The sequence below is a fragment of the Perognathus longimembris genome, chromosome 16, assembly GCF_023159225.1.
Source record: "Perognathus longimembris pacificus isolate PPM17 chromosome 16, ASM2315922v1, whole genome shotgun sequence".
Classification (NCBI taxonomy): domain Eukaryota; kingdom Metazoa; phylum Chordata; class Mammalia; order Rodentia; family Heteromyidae; genus Perognathus; species Perognathus longimembris.
The window spans coordinates 9,936,123-9,948,690 of NC_063176.1; the positions used below are offsets into that span (position 1 = coordinate 9,936,123).

Sequence of the window (12,568 nt, forward strand, 5' to 3'; positions counted from 1 at the left end):
AAAAGATTATAGTTTAGGGATTATTAGCACTACTTTGCAAAGTATTCCCTTCTTATTTATAAAACATTTTTACAAATCCGTTGTTGTATTACTTCAATGTAAGAGCCTTTTTTAGTAGGTTCATATGAAGTTGGACAAAAGAAAATTGAGAGATCACATACTTTCTGTCTGTTTTTCTCCAATATTTTGTGAAACTGTACTGTAGTATCACAACTAGCATACTGGTTTTGACACAATTCATACTCTCAGATTTTTTTTCAGTTTTATTCATCATTCATTGTTTGTGTATGGGAAGTTTATTTAGTTCCATGCAGCTTTGTCCAAGAAATATATTTATGTATCCATCATCACATTTAAGATACATAATGGTTCCATATTTCCATCACTACCTCACGCAACCCTTTTATCACTGTCATCATTCACTCTGTGGCTACATATTTCCATTTCAACAATTCTGTCTTTTCAGGAATGTTGTGTTTCTTTCCAAATGGAATTAACACAGTCTACAACATTTAGGGAACTGGCTTTTTGCTCATAGTATAATTCATTAGTTATTTTTGTCAGATTTGAATGTGTAGTCCCTTCTGGTTGTTGTAGTCTTTGGAGGACGTGTACTGCACACTGATCATTTAGCTCTTGAAGAAAATGTGGTTTGTTTCTAGTAAGGCACTGTTATAAATCAAGATGCCTCAGACATTCACATATATAAATTTTTACTTGAATATGAATCTCCTTCTCTGGATAAATATTCAAAGGTATATTGACTGATGATCTGATGATTTTGTCATATTTTGTTTAGTTTTAGAAGAGACTGCCAAACTGCTTTTCAAAGTGGCTGTACCACTTTTACATCATGTTCAGCAAAGTGTGAATAATCTTGTTTGCTTGCTTTCTTGATCATACGCATTAAACAGTCTCCATTTTTTTCTATATGTAGTGTTACATCATTGTGGTATCCATCTTTATTTTCCTTGTGACTAACAGCACTTCTTACTTGCTGTCGATGTATTTTTCCCATGAAATGTTCATTTATGCCTTTATATCAGTTAACTAACTAAATTTTGTTTATAGTTAGGGCTGATTTATTTGTATGTTTTGTGTGCGCATTGACTTAATTTTCACTGGCATGTCCTCTGCAAAAGAGTTTCATTGTGATATTTCCATACAGGTATACAATGCAACTTTGACTATATTTGCCCCACTCTTATTCTTTCTTTTGTTGTTATTTTGTTTAGTTTTACCAGTGCTAGGGACTTTTATTCTGGGCCTCTTGCTCTCATTCTACTTTTTCACTTACAACTGGCACTCTACCATGTGAGAGACAGCTCTGCTTCAGTCTTTTTGTTGGTTTATTAGAGATAAGAGTCTTATGGTTTCCTTTCAAGCTGGCTTTGAACTTCAGTTTTCAGACCTCAGCATCCTAAGTAGTTAGCATTGCCGGCTTAAGCTACAGATGCCTCATTCAGTGACTTTTTCTTTTCTACCTTTGCTTCCTCATTTACAATTTTAATGTGTTACATTTTTTTCTCTTCAAATATAAATATAGTGAACTCTAGTCATATTCTTCTCCTGTCACTCTCTCTTTTCACCTTAGATCTTCATAAACATTTTATGCATTATCTTCTGAAAATTCTTTCTATATCTAGATACTAGTTCTTTGTTGAATCACACATATTTACTTATTTATTGGAAAATATTTTCTCTCAGTATATAGCGTCTATTTTCATTCTCTATTATAGGATAACATTGTATATACATTCAAATAAGTTTATATATGTATGCTCAACATGACTCTTTGTTCCGTTTGTGTTTTCATTTCCTTGGTCATATTTCTTTTCTTTATCATGTGACATCAAAATTCTATTCCATCTATAATTTTCATTCATGGCTTGGTCATATTTAAGAAAAATCTTCCTCTAATTTTTCTTTCTGGGTTTAATGGCTTTAGAGGGTGGGAACATTTTAATGACATACTAATGATATGTTAGAGGCTAAGAATATCTATTTACAAAGAATAAAACAATTTAATTTTGTTAATTTAATATGCTAAAATTTGAATAACGAGCTGGAAAATGGAAAATGAAATCCTATGTATAATTCTTGAGACCACAAAGTGGATAGCTTACTTTAAATAGTTAAGGTTTATGTGATTTTTTTATCGCAATTGTGTAATCATCGAATAATGCAAATATCCTTACCATGGTATACTAATGAATGGTTATATTTTATTTCACTTTAATAATTCCCCATAGAATTTCAAGAAATGTCAAATTCTTCTGTTGTGTCAACAACTGCTCTCCAAATGAGTGTTTTATCATAAGTGTTGCTTATTTTTTTTTAATTTCATTGAAAACAACTCAATGGTTTCTGTGAATGAGGAAATGTTCATTTAGTTTTAGCTTTGCTTTACACATTATAAACATTTTATTTCCCCAACGTTCATTTTGTGTTTTGTTGGTATGAATGACTGGGTTTTGCTTCTTTTTCTTTTTTAGCAAGCATGGTAATATATTCTTGCCTACACCTTGGAAAAGAGAGCACCCTAAATACGACTTAAAATCAAAGCTGTAAATCATTTTCTCTCTTTCCCATTAACTCAAATATGTGCGTTGTTGGAAATGTGTGCTGTAGTGGCATATTTTTGGTCTAATTAGCTGCCTGCCTGTAATCAGGACAATATCAATTGTTGTCGTTCTAAATGTTTCCTTTCTTTTTTTCCAACACATTTGCCTGATTGACCTTTTTTTTTTTTCTCTGTCTTTCTATGGGGCTGCTGCAGGAGTCATGGCTAATCATCTTATAAGCAATGCTCTGCTTCGTCCGCATGGTACTAACAATCCCTATAATACATTGCTTGGGGAACCGGCGGTCTGTAACAACCCTTCTGTCAGCATGTACAACACACAAGGTGTGCTGGAATTTATCTTAATTTTTTTTAAGTGAGAGTCCCATTTTATGTAGCTTTTATGGGCACATTCTATTTTCCGTTCTCCTGCCTTTTCTTTCTTTTGGAAGCAGACACACAGACTCCTTTCACATCCCACCCCCTTGATGCTTTTATTTTCCATTTTCCTTAGGTTTTCCTTAGAAAACAGTATATTCCTCCTGATAAGTGAATCTTTGATCCATCAACATGTGTTTGTTTCTCTGTATTGTTACAAAATGTATTGTGGATTGTCAGTATTTTTCTTGTTCATTCTCTCTTCTGTTAAATAACTGTGTATTTTTGTTTGAGAAATGAGATGTTTGTGTACGGTAAGTAAGATGAAGGAAAAGTTGATTCAGTAGCTATGATGTTTCAAGAAGGAGAAAATAAATATTGGTTGTATCACAGAGTTCACTCTGGCACAAAGCATTCATATTGATGAAAGCACTAGATGACGTTAGAGAAAATTGCATTGAACTAAGCAGTGGAGACAAAATCAGTGAAGCCACATTAGCTGTTTAAGATTCTCTATTAGTTCTGCCATTCCCTATGTGAACCAAGCAGACAGGTGACAACATTGCTTTTCCTGCAGTGACTGAATGTAATATACAAGGCTTTGCAAGTTGGTTCCTGTGTTTATTCGCCAGTTTGAAAAAATGATTAAAAAACTTAACTTTGTCTCAGTCATATAAACATAGAACTTTTTAGAATTACACACACACACACACACACACACACACACACACACACACTCACAGTGGAGGCACATCTCATGTTAGGATCTCATATACTCTGTTGGTAAATCCTCCATTTTTCCCCTCTGGCTGTAATGGCAGGTTTGTCCTTAGAGCAGAGAAGAGCAAAGCATACAGCCTTTTTCTCTTGTCTCTCGGAAATCCTGTTAAGTACCTGAAAATAGCCCATTTGCTTTCCTCTGGTCTTCCATGTCCCCAAATACACAGAAGGATGAGTAGGAAACATTGTTTGGGTCCATATATATATATATATATATATATATATATATATATATATATATCCTCTCTGTAGTGCCACTCTTTAATCAAAGTTCCTTTGTAATGAACTTTATAAATCACTGTTCTCTACCTGAGGATTGGATGACCTTAGAAAAGCTTCTTGCTTTCTTCTTCTTCTTCTTCTTCTTCTTCTTCTTCTTCTTCTTCTTCTTCTTCTTCTTCTTCTTCTCTTTCTTCTTCTTTTGCTTTGTTTTATTCTACTTTCAATACACCAAGTGATTCCTGTGTCATTCAAAACATTTCTGCATTCAAAAATTTTAAATGTCAGATGAAGATATGCAACCATATCTACATATTTAGTGTGCACAGTATTACTCATCTTACCTAGAAGGATTGGCAATTAACACATAAATTAATTTGGATCACATACCTTTTTTTTTGCTTGTTTTCTCAAATATTATTAACAAATTTGTGGGGAAGGAAGAAGAAGCAGTTATCAATTAGTCCGTTTTTCCTAATTCAATATCTACCATGTCATCTTTATTTTTATTGTGTCTCAAAAGAAGGAATGCTTTTAAAGTAAATTAGCTAGATGTGGTAGTACATGGTAGGCTGAAGCAGAAAGACTGAAATTTGGGGGCAATCCTGGGCTATGTAACATGACAAAAACTTAATAAAGAAGTAAGTTAAAAGGTTCAAAATGCAAAACTCTAAATAATGAACAGTTACAAAATTTATTGCTGTGGAATTCATTTCTTATTATTGGTATTAAGATTATCAACAAATGTACAAAGGCTTCATCTGAAAGTATTTGTCTTTCACTTCAGTAAATTTAATGTATTCTACTGCATTTTCTTAAAATAAACAAATAATTTTGCTAATGTTTTTCAGTCCCAATGGAAGATTTTCATAATGTTATTATTTCAGTACTTTTAAAGATGCTAAGAACTATGACAGTACTAAAAAGAATTCATTTACCATTAATGCAAAGTAATCTTGGTGAATGCCACATCGTCAACCCTACACTTACAGATGATTTTATTCATATTCTTACTGGCAAGGTGAAATTATATATGAACTATAAATGAATTGGTATAGATTGGTTTATGTTGAACTCTCTGTGAGTTTTTCTGTTCAGTTCTACCAATTCTGTACAGGCATTCAAAAATCCATTCTTGTTTATTATAGCTTCATTTAAAATACATAAAGATATGTTATTGTGTTATTGAAGCCTGTAAAGTCAGCAATAAATATGAATACTATTTGTCATATTGACTTCAGCTGCGGAAATATTTAAAACTGTATGCATAGTATTTTCAGACCATTATCTTCTTGTCAGTAGTAGAAATGTAGTTTTTGTAAGGATAAGATTTATTGTGGAAAATCCTGACAACTTTACATAAAGAGGAATTCATGATTTTGTAAGATACACTGATGTTACAAGGTAATTTAATTCAATCCTGAAAGTTTAAAGGAAGACATATTCGTAGGACGGGGGACTATGTTTTTGTTGGTAAGAATACAAGGTTGTCTTATAAGAACTATAAATTAATATTTAATTCTTGCTTTCAAAAACATTGGCAGATACAAAGAGGAACATATTTGAGAGCAATTTGGATGACACTGTTTCAGATCCTAGCTCTGTTGTATTGGATGGGTGGCATTACATTAATGATAGCTATAGTTTTCCTGTCTCTGTAAAGTGGAGATTGAAGGTCAGTGATCTCTCATATTTAACAAATGAGCTATAAGTAACCCTGCAATCATATACTTCTGCTCATAAACAACTTGGCTGTTTCTTCAAATCGTTACTCTAATGCTACTTTGAAACAGTAAAAGGGATTTTCTGTGCATTCTAAAATATAGGTCTGTTTGCTGAGAAACAAACCAACTTCTAAAGTATTAAAATGAAACTCTTTTCAGACTGTGAATAGCATCAAAGGTTGCTATAAAGATATATGAATATGTGACAACAAGGCTTTCTATATTGCACAATTAATAAATACTAATAGGAATTAGTAGCAAGAAAAACCTGAAAGTGGATCAATTACAAGTTGAACCCGGGAAATGAGCTGGCCCAATGGCTTCACTCATTTTTATTTTGTGATACTTTAACTTCCTTGTACACCAAATCAGCCAGAACAATTCTTCTGACCTGATTAGCTTGCTTTTTTTTTTCTACAACAAAATAAAACAAAACTATGGCTAGGATTGTCTTAAAGCATCCACTCTTACAACGTGTGATTGCTTACAATTATATAATAATCTAAAGGAAAACCTGATGTTGATGATGCTGTGTTTTTTCCCACATATATTTTCTTACTACAGAATAATTATAAATGGACTTAACCTTTTTTTTCCTCCCATAGTTAAACAACTTCTGAATAAGAGATCCAGAAATGACAATACTGATCTATTTTCATTTGCTAATGAAACCACATTTGTATAGGTACGATGGGGAAAGTAATTGTTGTCCAGTGAAAGAAAAATAATATGAATAAAAAAGAATATCATTATAATGCCTTCAACTCTGCTTTTTATCCACTCTATCCAATTTAAAGATTGTGCTTGTAATTCAACTGATGAATTGTAAGATTGTATGGCATACCTTACAAACAGGTGTGTTATCATATCATACAGATATGATATGTGGAATGGTCATAATCTCTCCTCTGTTTATACTCTAAATATGGCTGTCATGAAAAAGACAAACTATTGAAATGTTTATTAGAGACTCATGGTATGGGCCTGTGTTGAAGAGGGTTTCTTATTTTCTGACTAACATTTTGATAATTTAAATTCTGATAAACCATGTAACACAGACTCATGAGTTTGGGGGCCTTGGAAATGATTTCCTTTGACTCTTTTTTCTGCATATCATCAATTTGCTTTTGACTCATGTTTCCTCTACCGTCACTTGTAAGCTTACTTGTTGTTTTTCTTTCCTTTTCTTCATGCTGTCGTTTAGAGCCCTACAGAGAGACAAGTATGGGAGTAAAGCTAAACATTGCATATCAAATGTAATTTTTTTTAGTTCACTTTTATTGCATCACATATAGATGATGTAGTTATTAAAAACAGTTCATCTCACAATATAAGGACTGAAGAACCTATAAATCTTGACTGATATATATATACATATATATAAACATATGCTAATACAGATTAGACTCTTTTGTTGTCTGATTCTTTTATCTTGTCACATAATCAATGTAGTTAAGTTTCATATGTTTGTGTGAGTTAAATTGTTTTTAAATTAAGCACTTATTTTTTTTTTTGCTAAGTAATTCATAAGCGTTTCCTTTTTATTGGTACATTCCATCACAGAAACATGTCGCATTGCTGCATCTCATCTTATTTTGCTCTGGCTGTGTTCAGTCTGTGTGTTATGCATTGACAACAGAAATAAAGAACCTATGTCAATGCATCGTAACCATTAAACGCATCCTACCAGCAGTTGCCCATCACATGCAACCCTTTATTAGGCATTTTTTTTTCCCCGTAACATTGTGGATTTGTGCCCAAGATATTTTATGACATGAAAATAAGTCGCTTCAACCTATGTCTGTGATGGTTGCTTATTAATACATTTATGCATTATTGCTTTTTGAAGACTGAGTTACTTGGACATAAGGTATGCAAAATTCCACATGAAAAACTGCCATTTATGCAACACTTTATCAAAATCAGTATTTAACTAGTTGACTTATAAACATACCTGTATCACAGATATAGAATGATTGCTCTATTTTCACCAATTAGTAGCATATTGAGAAGTTTTAGAGAATCCTTCAATAATTTTTTAGGAAAGAAAAACCCTTCCTGATTGGTTAAATGTCTATATATGTGTTTTTTTTTTCCTTTTGTGGTTGCATTTGAAGTGATTTATGGAACTATTACACATTTTTAAAGTTCTCTTTATTCAAGGGAATGCAAAAGCCTTGAAGAAGTATATGGTCAAATTTATTTCACTACAACTGTTCCTCACCAGAATAAAATGTTCATCCTCTTTTAAAATCAAAATTCAATATGCACCAAGTCATCACATCATACTGCCATTATGATTTTAGGAAACAAATCCTTGTGTCTTTACACAATTACATGTAGTGTTTTCTAGTGACTATACAATAAACAATGAATCACTACATTACAATAACAAAAAATATTTAAAGTAGAAACAAAAGTAAATGCAAATAATTTTAAACATTCCTAATGTGTAAATCATTTAGGTGTACCATATATTTGACTAAGTTATTTCATGACTACATCATTTTGACATATTTAACATAATCCCTTTGTGGTATTATGTGTAGGAATTATTTCTAAACATATGAAATTTCTATCAATTATTAGAAACTATTTGTTTTTCCTTTCTAATTGGCATATTCAAAGTACCACACAGGAAATATGTTATTATTTTAGCTATTTCAGTACGATACGTAAAGCTAATGAATTGTTTAATTGACTTTGAGGTGTATAAATTGAAAGCTATGAATGGCCACACTATTTTTTTTTATTTTTCCCCTTTGTTTTAACCAAATAACCTTCAAATAATGTTACACAGTGTTTGAAGAAATTGCAAGTTCACAATTAATAGATTTGAGAAAAATCTCTTGAGATTTATTCTAAATACAGCTTTTGCATTGATGAGGCTGATGTCAGATGTTCAAGATTCGCATACATATTGATATGTACACATACAAAGACCAACATTTTTTTTCTTTCTGAACACATTTTCTGTTTTTGAAAATGCTAGCAATTTATACATATTTCACAGTCAATGAATGTTTTTGTGTTTTGTGTGTGTGTGTGTGTGTGTGTGTGTGTGTGTGTGTGTGTTCTGTGGCCTTTTGGATATAAATGTCATAGTGTCTTGTAATCTTTTTCAGAGGGGCTTCTGAACAATGCCAGGGATACAAGTGTCATGGATACTCTACCACTGAATGGTAACCATGGCAACAGTTACAGCATCGCCAGCGGCGAATACCTGAGCAACTGTGTGCAAATAATAGACCGTGGCTATACCCACAACGAGACGGCCCTAGAGAAAAAGATCCTGAAGGAACTCACTTCCAACTACATCCCTTCCTACCTGAACAACCACGAGCGCTCCAGCGAGCAAAACCGCAACCTGATGAACAAGCTGGTGAATAACCTCGGCAGTGGAAGTGAAGATGACGCCATTGTCCTGGATGATGCCACGTCCTTCAACCACGAGGAAAGCCTGGGCCTGGAACTCATTCATGAAGAATCCGATGCTCCTTTGCTGCCCCCACGAGTGTACTCCACAGAGAACCACCAGCCGCACCACTACACCCGAAGGAGGATCCCCCAAGACCACAGTGAGAGCTTTTTCCCTCTGCTGACCAACGAGCACACGGAAGATCTCCAGTCACCCCACAGGGACTCTCTCTACACCAGCCTGCCAGCTCTGGCTGCTGGGCCCAACGCGGAGAGTGTGACCACCAGCACCCAGACCGAAACCCCCGCGGCCAAAGGTGGGGAGGCCGAAGACGTTTACTACAAAAGCATGCCAAACCTAGGCTCCAGAAACCACGTCCATCAGCTGCACACCTACTACCAGCTAGGGCGAGGCAGCAGCGACGGATTCATAGTTCCTCCCAACAAGGATGGAACCTCTCCAGAGGGAAGTTCCAAAGGACCTGCCCATCTGGTCACCAGTCTCTAGAAGATGACCCGCGGGAGATGGAAAACCCCCCAGGAAACTGCTCACGACACCTGCGGACTGTGCCGCCTTCACCGAAGCGCTGGCGACTGTGTGCGCTCCGCAATCTCTATGCTCTTCTCGAAAGACAAACACAAACTCTCTGACTTGATGAGTTTCTTTGTTGTTGTTGTTGTTTTTTTTTTAATTTTTATTTTTAAACTGAGATTTTTAGTCAGTCCAGGGGAGAAAGGTAACTGTGAAAAACACACACAAAAAAAAAAGGAAAAAAAAAATCCTCTGGGCCCTTCTCCTTTCCTTGTCCTTTCCCCTCAGATGGAGACTTCATTATGTTAATGAACGAGATATGAAGAACCTGGCGCGTATTGTGGCCTTGTTGAATTCTGTTGTGTTAAACATCTCTGATGCCCTGTTGCCGTCATGACAAGGACCTGAGTTTTCTTTTCTTTTCTTTCCTTTTTTAAAGTTTCCTTCTTTTCAGCAAAGGCCAGAACAGTTGTTTGCTGTGAGTGACAATGTCGCATCTAGATTGGAGTGCCGCACAAGCATACGAGCAAAACTGTATCCCATAGTTGTGTATGACCACTCCCGAACCTGAATTTTCCACAGCGAGACGGGCAGTGGCAAAGAAAAACAAAACAACACAATAATCAGACAGAGGGGAATTCTAGAATTATATGCTAAGTGCATATTTTATGATTTGCTGTATTAACTGATGATAAAACTAATGGCAGAAAAACATTGAGCAATTTCTATGTAATGTACAGATACTAGCATTGCACATATAGTCTGCTTTCTGTTCCTCCAGAATTTCAGTCCTGTTAATGTAGTGGGGAAAAAAAAAATATAGGAATTTTCTTTTTCTTTTGTGCTAGTCTTGCAAGTTTGTCTACCAGTAAAAGAGCAAAGTTTCCTTCTTTCTTTCCTTCGCTTTATTTTACCTTTCTTCCCCGTTTTTTCCTTTTAAAATTTCAACTGGCAAAAATAAAAATAATAAATAAATGAAACTATCACTTTATAAGAATCATTTTCTAGTAATGCAAACAAATTATTTTTTACAAAAAATAAAATAAAAATAAATAAAATTAGATGTCCTTCCCTCACTATATATCTTTATCCAGCCAGAATATTTCCAACACCATTTTGTTTTTGGTTTTGTTTTATTGCAAATTAGGACCGCATAGATTTTTTTAAAAAATGTTTTCTGGTACAGCTGTTGTAATGCAAAGCATATTTGGCAAGCAGTTTATCACCAAGACAATAGCTATGATTCTAGAAGCCAAGAGGTGTCATTAGAACTGGAGGGATTTCTGCATGTGAAAAGCGGTATTCCATAGGCATTAAATGTGGAATGCTCAGGTTGATCCCCAAGTGGGTATCTGCACTACCCAGTTTTAGAGGAACTCACCCCCTCATAGTAAGAATTGAAAGGTCAAATAATCTTGGGGTGTTTTTTTAAGTCTTCTGTTTATCAACAGGAAAACTTATTTATTTGACAGGATTTTAAGTAATGTAGGAAAACAAAAGGTAAATTAGCAGCACATATAATTTTTTTTAAATTTATGATCCATTTTGTATGGTCTCAGCGTTGGATGACCTCATTACTAATATTTGTTGTAAAAGTGAAACTTGTTTGCCAACCAATAAACAACTGATTGAGATTTAGATTATATTGTATGGATGTATGTACTATATTATTAATCACCATTTTCATTTTTCTCGCCTTTCCTTTTGTTTTCGATATATAAACTTTGTTATTCCTCTGTGTGCTAAGTGAACCAGGCAAAAGAAATCAACCCAACTCCACATATAACCTAAGCACAAAAAATGATACAGTTTTGCAGACAGAATTTGTGTTGCTGAAGCAAGATGCATAACTTGCTTAGATGTAGATTCACCAACAGGTTATTGTGTTTATTTGTACGCCAGCTGTAGTCACCATGTTTATTTCAAAAGCCAGACTCAATCAGAGATTTGACTATAAGATGGGGAAGGAGATGCTAAATGGTCATTCTCTTTGGTAAGCTTTGTTGTGATGGAGGTAGAAATGTAAACTCACTCAACTGGCTAAAATTGGCAAGAAGCACAGCAAAGGGAATGTCTGTTATATATAGGCAGTGCAAGACACTTTCTGTTCTGACTTTTCCTTGTATACAGGGAGTTTAAAATAAGGCCTAGATTTCCAGTTATCTTTGCCAGCTGTGTTCAAGCATGGAACTCTACTTAGGGCAAAGCTAAAATGAACTTGCCAATATACAATTGCCCTTGTAGTAGAGTTTAGGGGTTTTATTTTTCAAAACTCTATGCACCACCTATAAGTACATACCTTAAATTACAGATGACAAAGATTAGTTTAAAAAATGGCCAATAACACATAGACAGTTTTAAAACTATGACAGAATGAAGTTGTGCTGGGCAAGCGTACACCTGAAATTTTATATTATCTCCAAATATTTTGTGAATCCTGCTTAGTCAATTACTATAGGATCTGCAAAGTCTAATTTTTTTTAAAGTTGGAAAACAACTGGTTAGCAGTTTAGTAGTTTTCTTTCTGGAGCCACATTGTGGCAATCTTGGCATTTGAAAGGTGTTTACCCCATCCAAAACTGAGAATATATTTGGTAATAAAATACTTGCAATGTTTTTAGGTAAGTCCAAAAATAAAAATTACACCCTCTCTGCATCTTGTCTTGATGTGTAGTGATCTGTATGAGAGCAACTCATATCTGCAAGAAGCTATTTTAAGAACAATGGAGGAAACTACCTCAATTCAGCTTGTCTGATTTTCTGACATTGCTACCTCCCTGCTTGTGTTCTTTTGTCTTTCACCATAGGGGAAAAGGAAGCAGGTAGCCTCCCAAGCTCTTCACAGGCCAACATGAAGAAAGAACACTTGAATAACTAGACTGGTGCAGAAGCCCATTCAGTACTATCAGTTACTACCAAGCTTTTGCATTAGGGGAAGGGGTGATTATGATGACC

General features: G+C 34.5%; 1 protein-coding gene across 5 annotated transcripts in view; it reads left to right on the forward strand.

Moving 5' to 3' along the window:
* The window catches only part of Adgrl3 (adhesion G protein-coupled receptor L3), a 648,664-nt gene extending 638,916 nt beyond the window's left edge, over window positions 1–9,748 (forward strand). For 4 of the 5 annotated variants that reach the window (XM_048363853.1, XM_048363854.1, XM_048363855.1 and 1 more), the window contains one exon: window positions 8,790–9,748. In XM_048363853.1, coding sequence (XP_048219810.1) covers window positions 8,790–9,589 — 800 coding nt within the window. In that variant the 3' untranslated portion in view covers window positions 9,590–9,748. Of the gene's footprint in view, window positions 1–2,779; window positions 2,909–8,789 lie in introns of all 5 variants that reach the window. The other variant, XM_048363857.1, reaches the window with a different exon arrangement.
* The last annotated feature ends 2,820 nt before the right edge of the window (window positions 9,749–12,568 follow it).